Source organism: Lynx canadensis, chromosome A3 (assembly GCF_007474595.2).
Source record: "Lynx canadensis isolate LIC74 chromosome A3, mLynCan4.pri.v2, whole genome shotgun sequence".
In the NCBI taxonomy this organism is placed as follows: domain Eukaryota; kingdom Metazoa; phylum Chordata; class Mammalia; order Carnivora; family Felidae; genus Lynx; species Lynx canadensis.
This window is the reverse complement of record NC_044305.1, coordinates 119,569,467-119,594,530: the sequence shown is the minus strand read 5'-3', so window position 1 is coordinate 119,594,530 and position 25,064 is coordinate 119,569,467. Positions and strand designations below refer to the sequence as shown.

General features: G+C 37.3%; 1 protein-coding gene across 5 annotated transcripts in view; it reads right to left on the bottom strand.

The window, feature by feature from the left end:
* Positions 1–25,064, bottom strand: part of ASXL2 (ASXL transcriptional regulator 2) — a 131,691-nt gene that overhangs the window by 37,882 nt on the left and 68,745 nt on the right. For 4 of the 5 annotated variants that reach the window (XM_030311497.1, XM_030311498.1, XM_032592716.1 and 1 more), the window contains 2 exons: positions 16,413–16,521; positions 12,513–12,663 (listed from right to left, as the gene is read on the bottom strand). In XM_030311497.1, coding sequence (XP_030167357.1) covers positions 12,513–12,663; positions 16,413–16,521 — 260 coding nt within the window. Of the gene's footprint in view, positions 1–9,622; positions 10,590–12,512; positions 12,664–16,412; positions 16,522–25,064 lie in introns of those variants that run through there. The other variant, XM_030311500.1, reaches the window with a different exon arrangement.

Sequence of the window (25,064 nt, the reverse complement as noted above, 5' to 3'; positions counted from 1 at the left end):
ATCCTTCCATTTTTGTTTGCTTGTATTTTTGTTTTGGCAAAAACATAGTGTATATATTTTAATACTTTTACTCTTTTTTTTAAGCAAAAAAAAAATCTGCACTGTAAGCTGTTCAAAATCTTGATTTTTTTTAACTTAACTAATATCCTGCGGAACATTCTAGAAGAGAATACAGAGATCTTCCACATTCCTTTTTTAATAGCTACACCGAATTCCACTGTACAGATGTACCATAATTCCTTCAACCAGACTTTGGTGAGTATGTCCATTCTTTCTTGTCTTTTGCTCTTATTACTACAATGTCTTAATCAGTGGTTCTTTAAGGTATTGTACTAAGAAAAACACCATCAGTAGCAAAAAATCTGTTGGAAATGCAAATTACTAGATCCCAGTCTAGATCTACTGAATCAGAAACTTGGAAGGTGGGGCCCAGGAATCTGTGTCATAATAAAATCTATGTGATTGAGAAGCATTAGTCTTAAGCTATGCTATTTTGTATTGTCGACAGTGTCTGAGGATTGATTCTTAGAGGTGAGTTTGCTAAGTCAACGGATAAAAATATATGCTTCCAGAAACACTTTAAAAAGTTTTATTATTCTCAGGTTTTAAAAGGAGCTCACCCATGTTTTCTCCTTTTAGTACTTGGTTTCATGTTTTACATTGTATCTCTCGTTTGTTTGAAACTTCTCATGGAGTATGGTGTGAAAAATGAATCCATTTTCGTCGTTTTGGAAAATACAGCTCTAAATTCCCTTCTCTATCAGACTTTATCTCCACGGATTCTTTTGTCAGATTCATAATTGTATGTGTCATCTACACACAGAAGCAGCTTTCCCCTTTTTTTGTTGCTCACTGTTCCAACGGCTTTCTCTTGCTTACTTGTGTTGGAATATAAGAACTGAGATACTGGGCACCTTGTTCTTGACTTGTTCTAACCTAAGGGCAAGCCACTGGTGTTTCCCCATTAAGATGCTGTTTTTTTTGACTAAGTTATTATGTTAAAATAGTATCCACCAATTCTCAATTTTATTGAGTACTGAATTTACACAAAGGCCTTTTCAGCAAGTACAGAGATAAGATTTTCCATATTAGCTGTATTAATATGATAAAGTATAATGGATTTCCCAGTAATGAATCATACTTACAACCTAAAACCCCATTTTTTAAGGATATATAATTTTTTTAAGTTTATTTATTTACTTTGAGAGAGAGAGCATGCACACACAGCCAGCGTGTGTGTGCAGGATTTGAACCCACAGATCATGAGACCACAACCCGAGCCAAAACCAAGAGTCAACGCTTAACTGACTGAGCCACGCTGGCGCCCCAGGATATATAATTTTTTTTAACATATGGCTGGATTCTGTATGTTAACCTTTAAGATCTTCCCTCAACGTTCACAAGACAGCTTTGTACTTTGTGGAAAGTTTTAAAATTTTACTTCGAAAAAGAATCTGGACGACCTTTTTTCCTGTACTGGAATAGTTTTAAAAACATTGGGATTGTTTGATCTTTAAACATAGTCTGTGAACAATGAATTTCTGTTCAAGTATGTGTTCTTTTGAAGGGGAGCTCTTCTATATCCCTTTTTGCATGAAACTTTATTGTTTAGATTTTCTATCTCTACTGGGTTCAATTTTTATGCATCCTGTTTTCCTACAAAATCATCTCACTTCATCTGAGTTCTTAAAGCTTGTGAAAAAGTCTTGTGGTTTAAAACTTTCGTTTTGGTATTTACTTCAGTCTGAATTTGTCTATGTATATCTTTTCTCTTTTTAAAGGTCAGTGAAGCTGGTCTCTTTTATTCATTTATTTTGAAACTGTTTCTATCATTGTCCCCCCTCTCAAATTCAGTAAATTCCATTTTAATTTTGTTCAGCTTTTTATTGCTTTACTTTGTTCTTCTTTTTTCTAGCTTTCTTGGTTGTATGTATATTATTTTTATTTATTGATAAGAGGTATTCAATGCCCTGATTTGTTTCCTGGTAACTACTTTGGCTGTAACTCACCCAGATGGCCCTACATTAACTGATTTCTGAATGTTAAACCAGCCTTATACACTTAGGATAAATTCTATCTGGTAGTGATGTATAATTCCTTTTATAAATCATTGGATTCAATTTGCTAAATATTCTGTTGACGATTTTTGCATCCATGTTCATTAGAGACATTGGTCTGTAGTTTTCTTCTCATGTCTAGTTTTGGTATTAGTGTAATGCTGGACTCACAGAATGAGTTAGGAAGTATTCCCCCTGCCTCTATCCTCTGCAAGAGATCATACAGAATTGGTATAATTTCTTCCTTAAATGTTTGGTAGAATTCATTAGGGAATCAAAGTGAGCCTGGTCTTTTTTGTTCTGGAAGGTAAGTAATTACTGACTCAATTTCTTCAACAGGCACAGGCCTGTTCAGACAGTCTATTTCTTTTTGTGGGAGTTTTGACAGATTGTGTCTTTCAAGGAACTGATCGATTTCATCTAGGTTATCAAATCTGTGGGCACAAAACTGTTCAGAGTAAAAATAAGAAAAACTGTTCATAGTATTCCTTTATTATCCTTTTAAGTCCATGGGATCTTTAATGATGGCCTCTCATGTCTGATATTCATAATTAGCTTTCTTAGCTTTATTGATCTTTTCAAAGAATCAGCTCTTGGTTTCATTGATTCTTTTCTACTAATATTCTGCTTTCAATTTCATTGATTTCTGCTCTAATTCTTAGTATTTCTTTTCTTCTGCTTAGATTTAATTTAGATTTTATTTGCTCTTCTTTTTCTGCACTCTTAAAGTAGAGGCACAGATTACTAATTTGAGATCTTTCTTCTTTTCTAAACTAAATTTCCCTCTAACCCCCGCTTTCTTCACTGCATACCATGACTTTTGATACATTGTGTTTTCATTCTCATTCAGTTCAAAACATTAAAAAATTTCTCTTTTCTTCTTTGACCCATGTGTTATTCAAAAATGTGTTGTTTCTGTTTCTTTTCTTTTTTCTTAAAAGTTTTTGTATTTATTTAAGTAATCTCTATATCCCACTGGGGTTCAAACTCACAACCCTGAGGATCAAGAGTTGCATGCTCCTCCAACTGGGCCAGCCAGGTGTCCCTCTATTACTGACTCTTAGTTTAATTTCACTGCGGTCCGAGAGCAGACATTATATCATTCCCATTCCTTTACATCTGTTAAGACGTGTTTTATGGACCAGAAGAAACTATCTTCGTGTCAGTGGGAGAGTCAATCTTCTTAGGGATGTACTGGATGATATTAAAATTAAGAAACTGTATTCATCAAAATAAAGTTTTCAGAAAATAAAAAAGGCCACAAAGGAGAAGTTACTTATAAGATATACATTCAATTAGGTAATATATGAAGAACTAAGGAAAAGATGACCCATGAAAAATTGAAAACACTGGAAAAGGCATTGCACAAAGGAGGCCATCCAAATGATTACTAATGAAAAGGTGTCCAATTCTGTTGGCCATGATGAAAATAAAATTTAAAACCATAAGGGACACTATTACACAGTAACCAAAGTCTAAAATGTAAAAGACTGACGGTTGGTGAGCATGTGAAATATTAGTTGAATTCTCATACATTACTGGTATGGCTATAAATTGGTACAAGCACTTTGGAAAACTGTCTGGTAATACACGCTACACTTAACTCTGCTCCCAAGTATATACCAAAAGAAATGGGGGTGGGGGGGGTGGGGAGACATACACAAAAGCATTCACAATAAAGTTAATAAAATAAGCAAAAACTAGAAATAACCTGATGTTCATCAATGGTAGAATCGATAAATAAATTGAGGTACTGGGAAATATTTATAAAATAGAATACTCTTCAGTTTTAAGAATCTGATGAATAGGGGCACCTGGGTGGCTAAGTCGGTTAAGCGTCTGACTCGATATCAGCTCAGATCATCTCACAGTTCATGAGATCGAGCTCCATGTTGGGCTCTGTGCTGATAGCAAGGAGCCTGCTTGGGATTCTCTCTCTCCCCCCCCCTCTCTCTCTCTCTGTCCCTACTCCCCCTGCAAAATAAGTAAACATGAAAGAGAAAAAAATTTTAATGAAAATATTTAAAAATAAAAAAAAATTTTTTAAGGAGTATAAATAAGATACACAAGAATTTGGATGAAATCTTACAAGAGCACAGAGAGGGCCACTGGGGTGCTGATGCTATTTTGTTCTTTGATCTGAATACTGGTTCATGGTGCTGTCCCATTTGTGAAAATTCAACAAGCTGTATACTTACAATATCTGCACTTTTTTGGATATATATATAATCAAAAATTTTAAAACAGGTAAAACTAATCTATACTGACACAAGGGGCAGAAGCTTGTGCGCAGTGGCTAGAGATGGCATAATGCCTCTGCAGTGCTAGTGAAGGATCATTATAGTTAATTATTTACTTATGGAGGTGCAGTTATTTTCCACTCTCATTTCAAAACAAGGGCTTGTTAAAGAAATACAGCATCTCCAACAGTTTCTAAGGTTGACAAATCATTTAAAAAAATTTTTTTTTCAACGTTTATTTATTTTTGGGACAGAGAGAGACAGAGCATGAACGGGGGAGGGGCAGAGAGAGAGGGAGACACAGAATCCGAAACAGGCTCCAGGCTCTGAGCTGTCAGCCCAGAGCCTGACGCGGGGCTCGAACACACGGACCGCGAGATCGTGACCTGGCTGAAGTCGGACGCTTAACCGACTGCGCCACCCAGGCGCCCCAGTTGACAAATCATTTAAACCACTGCTGTTTAAATGTGGTCCAGCTAAACCATTGCCGTTCAAATACAGGTCTGCTACAAGAGAAATAACAACAGTGAGAATACGCATTTAGACACTTTCATAGAAATCTGACACTGCTGGGCCATTTTTTATGTATTTTACGTAGGTATCAGTGCACAAAGGACAGAGGAGGGGGGAGAGAATGGTCCTTTGTGATGAAAAGTTTGAGAATAAACCAGCTAGCTGAGGAGGGGAGGATGCAGGGTAGGGGGTGTACAGGAAGGGCTTGGGAATAGTGCCCACAGTCACAAAATAAGGAACCAAGATTTCCTAGGGCTATATCCTACAAGATGAACATATTAAGAATAAGACACTGTTTGAAAAATAAACATTAAGGCTGCATTTTAACTTCATCAAGCCCCTGCTTATAATCTTTTTAAAAAAACGAATTACATTTATTTCTTGGTAGATAGTATGTGTGCTTGCGCATACGATTTTTCAGTTCACAAACCAAGCAGTGGGAAAGCAAACCTCTGTTATGTTTTTTCCAACGTTTTCCGGGTTTCATAGATCCCTACTGATTCAGTGCTGGGACACCAGTGTGTTGGCCCAAAGGTCCCACAAGGCCTGAGACATGTTTATAATCCTAATCTTACAAAGTGGCACTTAGAGAAAAATAATCCCTCACACTTCTGTACTACCAGTTATACTTTTAACTTCAAATAAAACCAACTAATGTCACCAATTAATCTCATCCTGAATTAAGGAAATCTACTCAAAACAAATGATTTTCAACAGTAAAATGGAAATAAATTCTTTTAACCTATATACCAGTGAACAGAAATGAATTGAACTAATGTAAATGTAAAGGTCGCTTTTAGGAAACAGACTTGAGCAATGAATGCAGAGCAAGGCAACCCCTTGGCTGAATACAGACATCAGGCAACCCATCTCCAAACATCCACAGGCAGTAACTGACCAAGGGGTACTTACAACCAGGCAGTTACCAAAAAAGGGAAAATTCCATACATCCCCATACCTCCTCACCTTCCCCCCTTTAAAAACAGCCCCCAACCACTGCCTCAAGTCAGACAGCCTCTCCTCTAGGGTCCTGTCTGCTGCTCCCTTGCAGTGTGTTCAATGAACTCCTATCGCCTAGGTTCTGCCTCAGGTGAATTCTTTCAATGCCTATTGCCCCACATTTGGAGGACCCCATCCAATAGGAAGAGACATCACAATAAACACTAGTAAGTAGAAAAAACAAATCAAAGCTAGTATATTTAACTAACTGCGATTTAAATAAAAACTTGAAAGAAAAAAATAATAAAACAGAAAAACTAAGTGGCACCTGGGTGGCTCAGTTGGTTAAGTGTCCAACTCTTTCTTGTCTTCAGATCAAGTCTCACGGTTCTTGGGATTGACCCGCAACTGGCCTCTGGCACTGTCAGCAAGGAGCTTGGGATTCTCTCTCCCCTCTCGCTCTCTGCCCCTCTCTCTCACTCACATGCATGTTCACGCATGTGCACACACTCTCTTTCTCTCGTTCAAAAACAAACTTTATTAAAAACAGAAATAAAAAAATTTTTTAAAAAGCTAGTGTATTAACTCAGATCTTAAATGGACAAAAGGATGAGACCAACAGCAAATGGACTATAAACAAAAATTTCGTTCCTCTTGGTATGTGGCTACAAACATTTGAAAGAGTCAGCAGGGTTGTTATTCTCTGATCCAGAATACCACATTTCTTAATCCTCCTAGTAAATTACTTTATGGGGCTCGCTGGTTGCTCAATCAGTTAAGCGTCGGGCTACAGCTCAGGTCATGATCTTGTTTCGCAGGTTGGAACACTGCATCAGGCTCTCTGTTGTCAGCACAGAACCCTCTTCTGATCCTCTGTCCCCCTCTCTCTGCCCCTCCCTGCTTGTACTCTCTCTCAAAAGTAACACTAAAAAACATTACTTTAGGGGCACCTGGGTGGCTCAGTCGGTTAGGCGGCCGACTTCAGCTCAGGTCATGATCTCGCGGTCCGGGAGTTCGAGCCCCGCATCGAGCTCTGTGCTGACAGCTCAGAGCCTGGAGCCTGTTTCAGATTCTGTGTCTCCCTCTCTCTGACCCTCCCTGTTCACGCTCTGTCTCTGCCTGTCTCAAAAATAAATAAAAACGTTAAAAAAAATTAAAAAAAACATTACTTTATGCACACCAATACCCTATAAATAATGGAGACTAGCACTAAATATTAAGTCTGATCCCTACTTCTTTCCCGTACTTTCTTTCCACAAATCCCCTTTTCCACCCAAACTTTACTTCATCATATGGCTTCCTGAAAACACTGTACACATGCTGCTACTTTCTTGCCTTTATATATGTTTCTTTTTTCATAATATATCCTGTATTCGTCAGAGGTTATACCCCCAATGGAAGGAAGTATATTATTCTCGGGGTGCCTGGGTGGCTCAGCAGGTTAAGCATCCGACTCTTGGTTTCAGCTTAAGTCATGATCTCATGGTTTGTGACTCTGAGCCCCTGGTTGGGCTCTGCACTTACAGCTGCAGAGCCTGCTTGGGATTCTCTCTCTTCCTCTCTCTCTCTCTGACCCTCTCCTCATGCTCTCTCTCTCTGTCTCAAAATAGACATTAAAAAAATTATCCTATAGCTTACACAAGCCGTAGTAACCCAGGTAAAGTTAACTATTCCCTTCTCTAATGCTGCCATAACATGACACATATAAACACTTGTTACTTATTAAACTAATTTGCTAATTGCTTCTTTTTCTATCCTTCTAGCTATGGATAGGGCCCACACCTTATTCAAATTGGTTTCCCAAATACCTGGCAAATAATACATATGTACTGGAGAATGAATGAGTGTGGCAAGCATTTTAAATAGAGATAATTCTTTCGTTTTATAAATCAACTAATGGCCTAAAGAATACTTCCCAAGTATATCCTGACCTATTGGTACTCCAATGTGGACTGCTGAACAGCTTAAAAGCACTCGTATTTGGAGAACATATTCAGTATCTGATTAGAAACAAAAATGTTTGCTTTCATATAAACACATAGATACAATATTAACAAATTCTGATAAAAAGATCAGCAGTTACTTACTATTTGATTTTTAAAACCCAGCAAACTAGTAGAGAAATGAGTTTTTTTTTTTTAATATTTTTAACGTTTATTTATTTTTGAGACAGAGAGAGACACAGCATGAACGGGGGAGGGGCAGAGAGAGAGAGGGAGACACAGAACCGGAAGCGGGCTCCAGGCTCCGAGCCGTCAGCCCAGAGCCCGACGCGGGGCTCGAACTCGCGGACCGCGAGATCGTGACCTGAGCTGAAGTTGGACGCTGAACCGACTGAGCCACCCAGGTGCCCCAGAAATGAGTTTTTAAGCTTAAGATTGTTTTCAGAAAACTATTTAAAATAAATTTCAGAACTTGAGGCTCATTAAAGCCAGTTTTACATAGTTTACTCAAGTAGTTTCAGATTGTTGGATAACTGGTACTACCCACTGAGTACGTGTTCACAAAGTACTACTTTTCAGATATATTACACCATTGAGAATTTTCCATTTCAATGGATGATTACACTGAACAAGATCAAAAGGATACAGACTATCCATGCTAGATGCCTCTGAATGAGAGGCCTTAGCAAATAGACCCTATTTTCTTTTTTCCTGAAGATATTTGATGGGTCCCTCTGAAGTTATCAGAAATACTATCAGAGAGGTGCCTGGGTGGCTCAGTCATTAATCATCCGACTTCAGTTCAGGTCATGATCTCATGGTTCGTGGGTTCGAACCCCGTGTCAGGCTCCGTGCTGACAGCTCAGAGCCTGGAGCCTGCTTCGGATTCTGTGTTTCCTTCTCTCTCTGCCCCTCCCCCACTTATGCTCTGTCTCTGTCTGTCAAAAATAAATACATGACAAAAAAAAATTTTTTTTATAAGAAATACTATCAGAAATAATGAAGCAGTAACATTACAAGTGAAGCTTAGCTTCCTACAATTGAAGGATTAACAGCTGAAAGACTGATAACAACTGAAGTATCCAAACTGTTTTAATTTTCATCAACAGTAATCCTTCTCTTAAGTGAGAGTTCTTTTTTCACAATAGTTTTCTTTTGAGTAGTTTCATTTCTAGAAGTTAACAGACTTTTAGTTTTTTACGTACCCTCTTCCTACTCCAAGTGCAGTCTCCTTCAAACTTGGCAGGGTGTGGCTACAATTAATATTCGAACAATCCCCTAATCAAAGATGGAGAGGATACCTGGGTACCCTACCTACCAAGTCCTAACAGTGGAGCCATCCTTAATATATGACAGAGCTAAAACCTCTGACTCAGCCACCAACCACACCAGAGAAGAAAGAGAACATCTCTCTCAAAGCTCTCTCTCTCCACATAAGTTAACTTTGCCCAAAGGAGTTTTTCTCCACAGTGTACTAATTTTTAAAGGAGACATTTCTATAAATAATCATCCTCATTTAGTAAACTTACATGTATAAATGATGTTATAGGGCAGGCAGGTCTTTGGTATTTTAAATAACTCCAAACATAGTATTTGTCAAATTTCTGATTTAAAATACCTCTGCATAAGCGATAAAATTAACATCAGATCATGCCCCTGGAAAGAATTTGTAATTCCTTGTAAGTCAAAAGGTATATCTTACATAATTAATTTTTCTTTTAAGACATTTTAAAAGCAGGCCAAAATTTAACAAAACTTTTTTCTATCAGAAGATAAAAATAATACTTCTATATTTGCTTCATGCTGCAATATTTGTATTTTATTTGGGGGAAAAGACAGAGACTTCACTTAGCTATGATCCTATAAAAAAAAAAAAAGCAACAAAAAAAGTTGACTCTAATCATTTTTTTCTAGATTTACTCCGCCTTACCTTGGCATGGAATCCCATAAAGCTCTTCTCTGAACATGGTTTCCTGTCTGACAATTAGGAACCAAAGCTATGAACTTCTAAGTTCTTCCACTTTACATGGAAATCAATAAACTAGTTTTAATATTGGACTGAATTTCAAAGTTCTGTTCTCTGTGCCTATTTGGCTGAAAGGTATACCTATTATCAAGAAAGGTTCTATCGATTTTCAACTAGAAGTACCAGTTCTGCTGTCAGAGCTCTTTATTTTTGTACATAAAAGGAAGTGGGTTTTGATACTATCTCAATGTTCTTCCTGTCTTACAATGCATTTGAAATAAAATGATGTCAGATTGAGAGTAACAGCCCTAAATAAGAAAACGGAATAGGCACAATTACTTTGCTTTCCCTTTATTAATAACTGTAACTGATTTAAAACTGCTCTGCTGCATGTTGCTACCAGCACTGCTAACTACAAGTTTTCCACTTTCATTTGCACTGGACCATAAAAACATTCCCGGATTATATAATATACACCTAAAAATTTACCTATCTAAGCCATATGCCATATGTACAACCCATGAATGAGAGAAGCACTTTCTATGAGAAACGAAATCATTCTTCGTTACTGGTAGCTCAGCAAAGAGTAAACATGAATTCCACATGACATCATGCGCCCCTCTTATCTTTATCTTCCAAACACCATTTAGTCCATTCTACTCTTAGTTTACTGAACTTCCTATAATGAGAAAAGAGCTTTACAGAACATCTCATCTTAACGTAAACTGAGGATAAATACTCAATAATGTGATAATTTCTAGAAAAGCAATGAATACAAAGGCAGTTCAATAACAATTTATTTAGATCACAATTCTGAATTTGCTACTACTTCCCTGTTAAATATCTTCTATTACTATGCCAAGTATAGCACAAGGTTATGCTATTTTAGATCTATTAACCTATTAACAACGGGATTCTATTGCTATTTCTTTAACGTTTATTTATTTTTGTGACAGAGAGAGACAGAGCATGAACGGGGGAGGGTCAGAGAGAGGGAGACACAGAATCTGAAACAGGCTCCAGGCTCTTAGCTGTCAGCACAGAGCCCGACGCGGGGCTCGAACTCAGACCGCGAAATTGTGACCTGAGCCGAAGTCATTCGCTCAACCGACTGAGCCACCCAGGCACCCCTCCTCTTAATTTCTTAGAGATAGGCTTTACCAAACATGTAACAGCCCCTACTCACAACAGCTACTGCTGCATATGTGGCTATTGAAAAGGAGAGACCTCCAAGACCATGATTTTGTTCCCAAATTCACTAGTCTGACCAATGTTGTTATTGATTTCTGTTTCCAGCCATATCTAGAAATTATGAATCTTGCTAACTGTTTCTCTTGCTTAATGACTTGGCTTGGTTCCTAATCTTAGAACAACAATTTCCAAACTTAAAAGTTTAAACCGGGGACAAGCAGTAGATATAGACCCCTTACCACTTTTGGCTACACCCTCCCAAAAAAAGATCCTTAGTGGAATCTAAGGAATGTAAAGCCATGGACCACACCTCCTTTCACTACTGACAGGGTGTGTATACACACACACACACACACACACACACACACACACACACACACACAAGAATAATTACCACAGGTACTAGCTTTATTTGACTTTATACCATTTGTTCCTAGTATCTGAGGTCTAGGTTGCTCTCTTAAGTGGTTATGATCTTAAAGCTAAAATCCTGATTACAAAATGTGCCCAAATTGCATGTGTGGTAGCTTTACCAGAGGACACAAATGATGCCACCAATCATCTCAGTTCTCTCCAGGAGTAGCACATGCATGAATGCAGTGATGGTAATGAATCAGACTGCTTTTCTCATACAGTTCCACATCAATAGTTCCAAAGGCACCTAAAATTAATGAATCCAGGATTCCTACATATATAACTCTCGTTTCTAGATCCAAAGAGAGCTGACCTATAACACAAACCTAAGAGGATATCCAAGCTAGGGACACTCTCGGATGTCTATTTTGTTCTGGAATATCCCTATATCAGTCCTTGTAAAGAAACCACCATGATTTGGCTTAAAATCTGCCCTGCATGTACAGCTGAATTTATGTATACTGAGGTGAAAACAATTTGCCCTCTTTAAGAAGACTCTGACAAGAAGCTACAGATAATCGGCAAGAATAGATAATAAAATGCATCCTTAAGTGGAAAATCCATCTCAGGTAAGTTGTAGCAACAAAGACACGATTCCCTAAAAAAAGCTTTTTGGATAAGCTATGAAGCAGACACCAAGCAGGAAAGAGCAAAGACCATCAGACTAAATTTAGGCTTTGCTAGCAGAAATGAAAAGCATTCTTTTCCTAGTAAGCATATAGCTGTTAGAGCAAAAAATGCTCAAATTTTAGAAGAGAAGATTAAAAAGACAAGAAAAAAAATTAGAACAGTCTTTTAAAAAAAAAAAAAAAAAGGCTATGGCTGACCAAGAACTGAAAATAAATCCAGATAAAACCTAGAGCTATATATGGAAACCAATTTGACAATAAATTTCATATATTGAAAACAATAAAAATAAAAAATAAATAAATAAATAAACCTAGAGCTATGTTGTCCAACCGACAGCCACTAGCCACATGTGGCTATTTAAGTTAAAAAAGAATAAAAATTCAGTTCCCAAACTGCCATATTTGAAGGGCTCAATAGACACGTGTAGCTACTGGCTATGTTGGGTTGGACCTCCATAGACACAGGGCATTTCCATCACTTCAAGAAATTCAACTGGACGGTACCGATCTAAAGGGAAAGGGAAAGAGACGGACTGTCCTAGGGTCTGAAAAAAGAGGAGCTAACAAGGGCATTTGTCCTATAGCATTCAGTACTTTATTGAGAGATCAGGTGGATTTACCTTTCCTTTTCCACCTGCTCTTTTTTCCCTCCTTGTTGCTGCCACCATCACTGCTGCTGCTGCTGTTCTCAGAACTCTGGGAATCTGACTGACCATCACTGCTTTCTTCTGAACCTTCTGATAGCTCTTTCACCCCATCCGGCACATCTTTCTGAAAATGTAGGCATCCAGTTAGGATTAATCATTACCATTTCAGCAAATAGGAATTAAATTTCTGATATGCATTGTTTGCAACTTAACTGTGCTGATTAATTTTTAGTATTATAGGATTCAGTAGCAGAACCAGCAATATTTTCTGAATTCCTGTCATCTCTCTTCTTTGGGTCAATTTAGCTAATGTTTCCATCTACATCCAAAGATAAAAATTATACATGACAATCATATGTAAGCACAATACAGAGGCTCAAATTAGACAAAAACTGGAAATATATTAAGTCCAAGTAAATGAGGAAATGTTCAGAATAAAACAAGTATATAATAAAAATTTTGTAAAAGGTAGATATATTCATCATCCATATATATATATATACACATATATATATATATACATATATATATATATATACACACACACATTATTTGCATGTATGTACCATTATGTATTATGAATTCAGTTGAGTCTGGTTAGGAACAGATACTGTATTATTTGAATCTGATTCCTACATATTGGTTAATAAGTAGCAAGAGTCAAATATAAAAGAAATTAAAATTTTTTTTTGTATTTTTAAGTAATCTTAAAACATGGGGCTTGAACTTACAACCCCAAGATCAAGAATCACGTGCTCTACCAAAATGCCCTACCAACTGAGCCAGCCAGGCACCGCAAAAGGAATAATTTTTTTTAAACACTTGGGCGCCTGGGTGGCTCAGTCGGTTGAGCGTCTGACTTCGGCTCAGGTCATGATCTCACAGCTCGTGAGTTCAAGCCCCATGTCGGGTTCTGTGCTGACAGCTCAGAGCCTGGAGCCTGCTTCTGCTTCTGTGTCTCCCTCTCTCTCTGCCCCTAACCCACTCATATTCTGTCTCTGTCTCTGTCAAAAATAAATAAACATTAAAAAAAAAACCTCATAAGAATCTTTGGTTTCTACGTTGGATAGTGAGATTGCTAATCAGAAAGGATAACCTGTGTCAGCACAGTATATGAGAAATATAACAGTATATGCTGCAAGATCAAGAACTTGGAAATAAAAACTTTCTGGGTTTGAATTCTGGCTTTATCTTCTAATTATGCAGCTTTGGCCAAAGTCTTAACCTCATATGCTTCAGTTTACCTGTCTATACCATGGGGATAATAGTACCTACCTTAAAAGATTATTCAGAAATTAAATGAGTTAAATGTAAAATGCTTAGAATAGTGCCTGGCATATAATAAGAGCTTAATAAATATTAACTACTATATATGTATATAGTATATAAAAATATACACACATAAACATACATATTAATGTTATTTCTAAGGTATGAAACTATGGATGGTTCTTTTTTCCTCTCAATGTATTTTTTTTATTTTCCCACATAATTAATTTTTATAATCAGATAAAAAATAATTCTGACATGTAACCCTCCTACCTACAACTGGCACTCAGAACATTACAGCCAAGATAATAACCTCTGATCTAGTAAGGAACTGATACTTCCCACTTATGTTTATATCCTAGTGCCATTTCTAAGTCATTTCTTATGTTATATACTTTCTTAAAATACACACCCTATATTTTTGTATTCTTTCCTTCAGAATGCAGGACTTTTACAGTTAGTTGCCAGCCAGACCTCCTGACCCGTAGGTTCAACAAGTATTTTAAGTACAAACATAATGCTTCTTAAACTTAAACTTGTGACCCGTTCAGGATCAGCTGGTCAACTGTGCACGCCCCAAATCTCAGAATCATTTCACCTCATCATTACCAACTCCATATAGTATACATTTTATTTCTGTAATGTCCCTTGCCTCTATCTCTTTTACCACTCTCATGGTTCAGGCCAATTATCTCTTGCAAACAATCCCTGCTTTACCCTTAAATCTATCCTACTTGAATTATCTTCCTAACAGATTTGATCATGCTATTTTCCTGAAAAACCTCTGCCATCTCCTCAGCTATCTCTCTTTTTTTCCTCTCTCAAACTGCTAAGTCAGGTCTTCAAAAGCCTCCAACGTTGGATCTTTACCTCATGTTAACCCCACCCCCAACCCGTTACCACACTAGCCCACACACAGATTATGGTAACCAGTCTAATTTACTCTATTTTCAAATCCATTCTGAATCTTTTTATCTGTGCCTTTACTTAAGCTATTTCCTTATCCTTGGAAGGCCCCCCTCCCATTACTTATTTGTAAAAGTTTACCTCAAATCTTACAAGTTAAAAAAAAAAAAGCTTTCTAGATCCTTTTATTCAAAATTAATCTTTATTTCTCTACATGATCATGAGGCCTTATAGTATAGTACTTTATATCACAGTACATTTTGTCAGTATGCAATTGCTTTAATAACTATGTGAGAGTCGAGAGATCAGCGTCCAGTTTCTTCTTTCTGACCTCCACAGTGTTCAGCATAGAGTAGGCATTTAATTAATGTTATTAACAATATGGAAGGTCTAGAACAACTAACACTTAAAAGAAACACAAAAAGCTCCCTGTGGGAGTAGAGTCCCTAATCACAGAAGTTTAACAAAGTGTATAAAAAAGAGGTTTTGTAGGTAAATTAGAACTTTCTAATGTTAGTGGGCTACACAAAACCACTGAACATAGTGATGACGACAGCTCAAAGCTAAAAAGAGGGGACAGAGTCCTACGTACACATGGATAACAGTCAGTGCATGCCAAGCATTAATTCTCCTCCTGCTGATAATTTCCTCTGTCATACAACCCCTTTCCTGAATTCGTCTGGCAGAGGGCTTACCCTCAACCTCACATCAAAAGTGGTCTGGGCCATCAGCCCGGAGTCTACTTCAAATCCTCTGTCCCCCTCTCTCTCTGCTCCTCCTTTGCTCATACTTTCTCAAAAATAAGTAAACATTAAAAAAAAAAGAGAGAGAGAGTGATCATGAACTTGTGTACAGCCAATCAGAAGCCTCAGTGCATTCATTATTCAAGTATAGACACATGGGCCAAACCAAACCAATTAAACCAAATCAAAACTAACTGGAGGGCTCCCACTTCAGACTCAAGGCTCTTTTCTCTCCAGACTTACAGCCTGCAGATTTGGGGTGGACAGTGAAGTCGTGTACAATAGGAGAGAGCATGCCTGAGAATGAAGCCAAAAGGAGGACAGAGACCAATCCCCGATGACATCATTTGAGCTCCTGGATCCAGGCTGAGTTTCCTCAGAATTTATAGTTCTATAGTAAACTCTCTGTTTTAATCAAACTCCTTTAAATTGGTTTTCCTGTTTGTCACTGAAGGGACCTCAGTGCCAGAATCAGAAATCAGCAAGACTATTAGGATAAAAAAGAACAAAGACTCAGTCAGGAATCCAGTCAGATCTGGGTCCATATTCCGGTTCTTATCCTACCTGGCCAACACTAAGCAAGAACTTTGGCTTTTTCTCCATTACAAAAGGAGAACTGCAGCTCTGAATTTAATGGAGAGTAAAGTCACAAAGTAATATAAAGCATCCAGGCTACAAGAATAAAATCACAAAGTAATATAAAGCATCAAGGCGGTAGCTCCAAGATAACACTCATTATTCAAATGTTGTGAGGTCCCTTAAAAAGTCACTGGAAGTCATTTTCAGTTCATCCTTTCAAGATAGCATTATAATAAAGAATAAAAAATAAAATCACTTTTCTGCTCTACCTACAGATGGTTACAGATTAGTAAAAAAACTGTGCAGGATACAGAGTTGAACATATTACCTCGTCCCGATTTTAGTTTTTAAGTGACGTCCTAACAAAAATATTTACCTTCAAAGTATATACGCCCATTCTACCTGGAACCTTATAGAAGATGCCCTCTTCACCTCGGGAGTTTGTGTGCAACATTGCATTCAGGCATGCAAGAGGGGAAGTCCCACTGCAAAGGAAAAATAAAAAAAAGAACAAGAGGAACACAATGATTAGTTTCTGTCTCTGAGTATACTACATGACACTGACTTAAGATAAAACTAACTGATCAACATCATTTCACATAAACACATTTTATAAACTATAATATCAACCTACAGAAAGGATGCCACGGAGAAATGGATGTAAAATTTATCCCCATGTATCTAAAGAAAAATTAATTCTTTAATTTTCTTCATCCTGATGCAGTAGCTAACATGCAAGAGAACATGTACCTCACAGGAGTTATTACAAATATATTTTACAAATATTGTAATTCACTTACAATTTTGTCAATTTATACCTCCATAAAGTTAAAATTAAAAAGAAAGAAAGAAAGAAAGAAAGAAAGAAAGAAAGAAAGAAAGAAAGAAAGAAAGAAAGAAAAAAGGGAGCACCTGGGTGGCTCAGTTAAGGTCCAACTTTGGCTCAGATCATGATCTCACGGTTCGTGAGTTCGAGCCCTGCGTCAGGCTCTGTGCTGACAATTCGGTGCCTGGAGCCTGCTTCGGATTCTGTGTCTCCTTCTCTCTCTGCCCCCTCCCTGCTCACACTCTGTCTGTCTGTCTGTCTGTCTCTCTCTCTCTCAAGAATAAATAAAACATTAAAAAAATAAATAAAAATTAAAAAAGGAAAAAAAAAAGATTCTCCTTCATTTAGCAGAAGTTTTCACAAGCTTTACATGTCCAGAAGTAAAACGGGGGGGGGGGGGGGGGACACACAAATAGATTCAAACAAACAATATTAATAAAAAACATATATATCTATCTCCATGCACACTGATGCAACAGACTGAATCTGAGGTGTGAAAGAACACATTTATATGGTCTCATATTTATTTTTTACATTTTTATTGATATAATTGACATATATTACTCATATTAGTTTCAAGTGTATGACACAGTGATGCCATATATATCTATATATATGTATATATATAAAATACAATAGTCTCTTGTACTTAGATCTATTACAAGATCACTTAAAGAGGTAAAGTAGGCTTTAGAACATTTATCTTCTTTGTAGCACCTTGGTTAAATGTTTACTAATTTCAATATACATTCACCAAACCTCTAGAGCTTTAGGTATATAATAGATTATCTGTAAAAAATATATAAATATAATACTTTCCTTTCTGTTACCACATTTCATTTTCCTATCTTTTTGTACTTATCTAACAAATAGCAATATAATAGATGTGTGACATCCTTAATTTAAAAAGGTTTTTTTCCTCCTAATACCTGAGCTTATTTGTACATTTCCAGCTGTTCTCTCTCTTAATTCTCTGTTGGTACCACTCAAAAACCCAAATAAGCCTAATAGAAGAGGCTGCTAGGTATCTTGGATATACCTAAAGAGTTGTCTATGGGGGAGAGCAGGACCATGGGCCCACTGTCTTCTGGTAGTTATGAAAGTGTTGAGGGTCAAAAACTGTTAAGAAGATGGAGGGCAACCAAGAAAATTTAAAAAAAAATTTTTTTTTTTTCCTGAAGAAAGTGTTGAGACTCTCCAGGTTGATTTTCATAGTTATATTTACATAATTTGGAACTTCCATCTTAAAAACACACATACTGCAGGGCAACTGGGTGACTCAGTTGGTTAAATAACAACTCTTATCTCAGAGTCGTGAGTACAAAGTTCCACGTTGGAGCCTACTTAAAACACACACACACACACACACACACACACACACACACACATACACACACACACAATTCAATTCTAGTCAGAATTCCAAAGTTTATATCACATAAATATATAAGAAATTTCTGGGGGGGGGCACCTGGGCGGGTGGCTCAGTCAGTTAAGCGACCATGATTTTGGCTCAGGTCGTGATATCATGATTTAGGCCCCAAGTCGAGCTCTGTATTGACAGCCTAGAATCTGCTTGGAATTCTCTCTCTCCCTCTCTTTCTAACCCTCCCCTACTTGTGCTCGTGCTCTCTCTCACTCTCTCTCTCAAAAAAATAAATAAACTTAAAAAAAAATCTCTGGGCAAAAAATGATGGGAGACTTAAAAAGATATTAAAATGTACTGTATGCTATTATTATTGAAGTAATATGTTTCTAAGACAAAATAAATAGGCAAATGAACACTCTAGACTGTTGTTAAAACAAAACAAAATACAGAAACAGCTAATAAATGTAAAAAGTGAGATTTTTGTTAACTGTACAATTCTGTACCTATCTTTATGATCTGTGTAGTAGGAAGGAGACAGGCTCATGACATGGTCACCTGTGGTTTGACTACCTAGCATCTATCTATTCCCTCTTCTGAAGACAATACCTAAAATTTCCCATGAAACATTATTCCTCTCCCACTCTCACACATGTGGTTGAGACAGATTCAACCCCCTGCGCATCACAGGTGTAAATTCAAACTGTTAAACCATGATTCCTGGTTGAAAAAGCCAATCAGTTGAAAAAGCACCCCCATTCCCCACCCCCATAGTAACAGATTCAGGAACAGACACATGACTTAATCAGGGACAACAATCCTACGAGCTATTTACTTGGGCATTTAAGAAAAGAAACTCCTTCTCTTCCCCTTAGCAGTAAGATGAAGTAATGCCTAAACCTTTCAATCATGTGACCATGAGGAAAGTATCTGGATTTGGGGTAAACAACACATAGGACAGACAAAGGAAGGGTTGGATAAGGATTATAGGGAAAAATACAACACCCAAAAAGGCACTGAATTGACGAAAGAAAAAGAAGGAAAACAGCAATAATTTTAGCAATGTTACTTTTGCAGTTCTATCAAGCCTTGCCTTAAGCCGATCCTACCTTTGGAACTGCTGAGATTTTAAGTCAAAAGCAACCAAAAGAATTGTAAATAAAATAGTTTATGTTAAGTAGTGCTGGCATAGCATGTTATTCATCTGGGGAAAATAATCTTCACAGTATATGCACAACATTCCAAATGGATTAAAGGCCAAACTGTAAAAAAATAGGAGATTATTAAAAGGAAAATAGTGTATCACTGCAAGATAGATAAACCTTTCTAAATAAGAGAGAAAAACCTAAAAACCACAAAAGAGAAACAATGATTAAATAAAAATAAACATCTCTATGAAGGAAAAAAATAAGATCAACCAAACTGTAGACAGTATATGAAGCTGAAAGGAGTAACTGTGAAACAAATGGCAGACAAAATAATGAACAGTCCTACAAGAGCTGCTTTTAGGAAAACACAAACAACCAATTTAAAAAAGTGGATAAAGAGGGAGCCTGAGTGGTGCCATCGGTTAAGCATCCAACTCTTGATCTCGGCTCAGGTACAGTTTGTAGGTTCGAGCCCCACATTGGGCTCTGCGCTGATGGTGCGGAGCCTGCTTGGGATTCTCTCTTCTTCTCTGCCCCTCCCCAGCTTGTGCTCTCTCTTTCTCTCTCAAAATAAATAAATAAATAAATAATTTTAAGTGGATAAAGGATATGAATAAGTGATCATAAAACATGTATGTAAGTGGCCTATAGAACACTTAAAAGAAAGCCCAAACTTCCTTAGTGATCAAAGGGGAAAAAATTAAATCAAGATACCGCTGATTAGACTGGAAATCAAATGAATCCACATCTTAGTTAACAGTACTGTGCTAACATCAATTTCCTGGTTTTGATGTTGCACTATGTTACCACTGGAGGAAGCTGGGTGAGGTATACATGGGATTACTTTCCCAGTTTCCTGGGAGTCTATAATTACTTTAAAATAAAAAACAAAAAATCAAATGAACTGATAAAATCCATTGCTGATTAGGTTATGGGCAAATGAGTACTCTTACAAGATTGTTGGCAGAGCTAAAAATTACCACCTTTCCCATCCCTTCTCAGTTCTATCTTAGGGAAGTAACATGGAAATTTCCATTGAAATGGAAAAAAAATTAGGGCCCACTGATCCAATAATCCCACTTGTATCCATCCTATGAAAATAAGGCCACAAGGACTTACGGCCATATATAGGAGGATTATATCCAGCATTGTTAAAAGTGTCAAAGCACTGAAAATAGCTTAAAGTTCATTAATAAGCAAATGGTTGGCCATGTATTAGTACAGTAACCAACAAGACATCAATCAGTAACAACTACATTAATAGGGCATCTGGTTGGCTCAGTCAGTAGAACTTGCATTCTTGACCTCTGGACTGTGAGTTTGAGTCCCATGTTGGGTGTAGAGATCACTTTAAAAAAATAAAATCTTAAAAAAAAAAATAAAGTACTTTAAGTCAGAGAAAGAAACAAATAATGTGACCTAGGATCTAGTACCTAGAATCCAAAACACAAAAACAGAAACAAAACAACCCAAACCAAAAAAACTCCTTAAAGGAAAACCCAAGAAATGAAAGTAAATGATACACATCTGGTGAAAAGATGTGGTAAAAGTCTTAAAAACACCATCATAATATTTTCCTTGCAAATCTGGATATAATTTTCCTTTAAAGGAAATAGGGAAGTTCTGAATAACCCACAAGATATACAGAATACTATACTAATTAAAACAAAAACTTAGATTTGGTTTCAGGAAAATACAAAAAGTCAGAAAATCCTGGCAGAGTTTATTTTTATGGATAATGAAGCAATGGCAGAGAAGTATAAAAGGCTACACTTCCCATGATGGTAGTAATAGATCTTCAAGGAAAATAACTCCAGAATTATATAATTAAATAAAAGAACTGAATAACTCAAAGAAATAGGTTCCATGTGAATGGCGATAAAACCCTGGTACTCAGAAGATCAATACCAACGTAAAGTCAAGTTTAAGTACAGTATGAGGTAAGTCCTGACACCTGAAGCAAGAACGCCTCAAGAGATTACATAATTCATGAGACAATGCAGCTTCTAATTTTTCTTACCCATGCTCAAGAAAGTAGAGTTGGGGAGGAGGGAAAGGAACACGTGCTATAATTTTGTGCTGAATCTACCTCATGTAAAGGAATACAGTAAGATGTTTCATACACAAGTCCCCAAAATAGAAGTAACTTCAGTTATACTGCCAATGGCCTTATTTAGTTCTCTTTGCAGGAAGAGTTGTAACTCAGCAGTATTGAGTAGGGCTGAAAGACCTGAGGTTTGTAATTACACTGCTCAGGTGAAACATTACATATAGAAACTAATGAAAGGAGGCATCACCATGTGGCAAAAAAGAGCCAGACATATATTCACACTCATCTGAATACAGATCTGAGAATGACCACAGGCAAGTCACTTTAAATGCCCTTAATCTTCATTGTCTCCTCTGTAAAATGGGGGTAATACCACCTACTTTGTAATCTGACTGCACAGATTATAGGTAATATATATAAAGTGTATGTCAGAGAAGAGATTCACTAACTGTGGTAATGACCCTAACGGCTTGCTCCTGCACTCCAGTCTCATAGTATTCCAGTGTTCCCTATCTCAAGAGACAGTAAATTTATCTTCACCCCCATCAATTCTCCACTCTGAAGCCAGGGTAAAAGTTTTAAAAACAAATATGATCATGCCACCTCGCCTAGCTTTAAAATTCATCCACGATATCACAATGTCCTAGAGTCAAGTCCAGAATTATTTTTGTTAATATATCTTTTTTGAAAGAATGCAAGTGGGAGAGGGGCAGAAAGAGGGGGACAGAGGATCCCAAACAGGCACTGCACTGACAGGCTGACCGCAGCAGGCCCAATGTGGGACCTGAACTCACAAACTGCGAGATCATGACCTGAGCCAAAGTCAGATGCGCAACAGACTGAGCCACCCAGGTGTCTCCCAAGTCCAGAATTATTAATACAATCTGACCATGATCATTTTCCCACACCCTCTGCTCCAGCCTACTCAAGCACAACACAAATCTAATTGTGAGAAAACATTAGACATAACCAAATTGAGGGACAGACTACAAAACAGCTGGCCTGAGATCTTTAAAAATGCCAACATCGTGAAAGACAAAAATTAAAGAACAGCTCCACAGTTAAAGGAGACTATAAAGATACATGAAAAAGATGCAAATGTGTGATATCCTGAATTAGGGTATCAGTGGAAGAATTACCAAATCTGAATACATTGCGTTTGTTAGCTTGTAATATTACATCAAAGTTAGTGTCCTGATTTTGAGAGTTACATTGTGGTTATGTAAAGGAATGTACTTTCCTTTAGAAAACACACCCTGAAGTGTTTAATTGTGAATAGAGCATTAAGTCTACAATTTAATCTGACATTTCAGAAATACAAATTAGATAGATAGAATGATAAAGTATAAAATGCTAGCATTTGGGAAATTTTGGTAAAAGTTAAAATTCTTCCTACCACTTTTGCAAATTTTCTTAAAGTCTGAAATTAATGTGTCAAATAAAATAAAAAGCTAAAAACATGCACTGTGTATGAGAAAAGCTATGAAAACAATACGGACCAATACAAAAGTATCAAGTACTTATAAAAGCTACAATATGATTAATCTCAAAAACCACATACGATTCCATTTATATGAAATATCTAGACATGATCTACAGACAAAAAGTAGATTAATGCCTGGCAAGGAGAACTTCTATTAACTGTATACGTGTATGAGGGATCTTGCCGGTGAGATGGAAACGTTCTAAAACTGCATTATGCTGATGGTTGCCGAACCCAGTAAATTTACTAAAAATCATTGAGCTGTACACTTAAAATGGATGAAGTTTAGGTTACATACACCATACCTCAATAAAGTTGTTTTGTTTTTGCTTTTAAGTAGGCTTCCCACCCAGCACGTGCCCAGTGCAGGGCTTGAACTCATGACAAGAGTCGGATGCTTAACCAACTGAGCCACCTAGGTGCCTTCAGTAAAGTTGTTTTAATCTGGTTTCTCATTCATTCAACATTTACAAAGCAGCTATTCTGTAACCACAAGGTAGTAAGTGCTGGTGACATAAAAAAGGAAGCAGAAGTTTCCATAAGTACACATTCTTACATTTTAATGAAATAAGTAAGTAAATAAATAAATAACAGAACTGGCACTGAGCAGAGCCAGATAATATGAGGTCTTCATTTCCTAGTGCGTGCACACACACTATAGGATCATTTAATTTATGATTAACTGATATTTCCCTCCCACCAGAGAGACGAGGCAAGCTGGCAAATTTTAAATGTTTAGTAATGTAAAATAATGTACCATATTTGCAATTTTGCTATCAGCACAAGAACTGAACACAATCAGGGGCACCTGGGTGACTCAGTCAGGTAAGCGTCTGACTCCTAATTTTGGCCCAGGTCATGGTCTCACGGAGATGGAGCCCTGTGTCAGGCTCTGTGCTGACAGGCTTTGTGCCTGCTTGGGATTCTCTCTGCACCTCCCCCGCTGGCATGCATGCATACTCTCTCCCAAAATAAGTAAATTTACATTAAAAAAAAAAAGAACTGAACACAATCAGAAACAGCTATATATAAAATTTACCAACTCAACCATTTCTGTGTGTGTGCACTTCACTTACACTTAAATAAATTCATACCACTTACACAACCAACTTCTAGAACTCTTATCTTGCAAAACTCAAACCCTATGCCCATTAAACACCTCTCCATTTCTCCCCTATATCCAACCCCTGGCAACCACCCTTCTATCTTTTGCCTCTATAAACAGTAAGTGGAATCACACAGAATTTCTCCTCCTATGTCTAGTTTATTTCACTTCGTACAGTGTCTTCAAATTTCATCCATATTGTAGCATATGTCAGAATGTCCTTTTTTTTATTTTAATGTTTATTTATTTATTTACTTGTTTATTTTGAGAGAGAGCAAGAGAGCATGCGCAGCAGAGTGGAAGAGGGGCAGAGAGAGAGATAGTGAGAGAATCCCAAGCAGGCTCCATGCTGTCAGCACAGAGCCTGACTCAGGCTTGATCCCACGAACTATTAGATCATAACCAGAGCCGAAATCAAGAGTGGGATGCTTACCTGAGTCACCCAGGTGCTCCAGAATTTCCTTCTAAGGCTGAATACCAGTCCACTGAATGTATATGCCACATTTTGTTCATCCATTCATTCATTAATGGACATCTGGGCTGTTTCTATCTTTTGCCTATTGTGACTATTGCTATTATGAGTATTGCTACAAAAATATGTATTCAAGTCTCTGCCTCAATTCTTTTATGTGTATACCCAGAAGTGGACTTGCTAGGTCAAATAAAATCCTCAACTCTTACTCATTCTTTACCTTATTTTCAGTTTATGTAACACCCACAGATAAAAATCAGGTAAATCCAGGGGCACCTGTGTGGCTCAGTCAGTTAAGCATGCGACTTTGGCTCAGGTCATGGTCTCGTGGTTCGTGAGTTTGAGACCTGCATCAGGCTCTGTGCTGATAGCTTAGAGCCTGGAGCCTGCTTTGGATTCTGTGTCTTCCTCTCTCTATGCCCCTCCACCACTCACATTCTGTCTCTCTCCCTTAAAAATAAATGAATATTTTTTTAAAAATGGGGGGCCTGAGTGGCTCATTCAGTAAAGTGTCCGACTTCAGCTCAGGTCATGATTTCACAGCTTGTGAGTTTAAGTCCCATGTCAGGCTCTGTGCT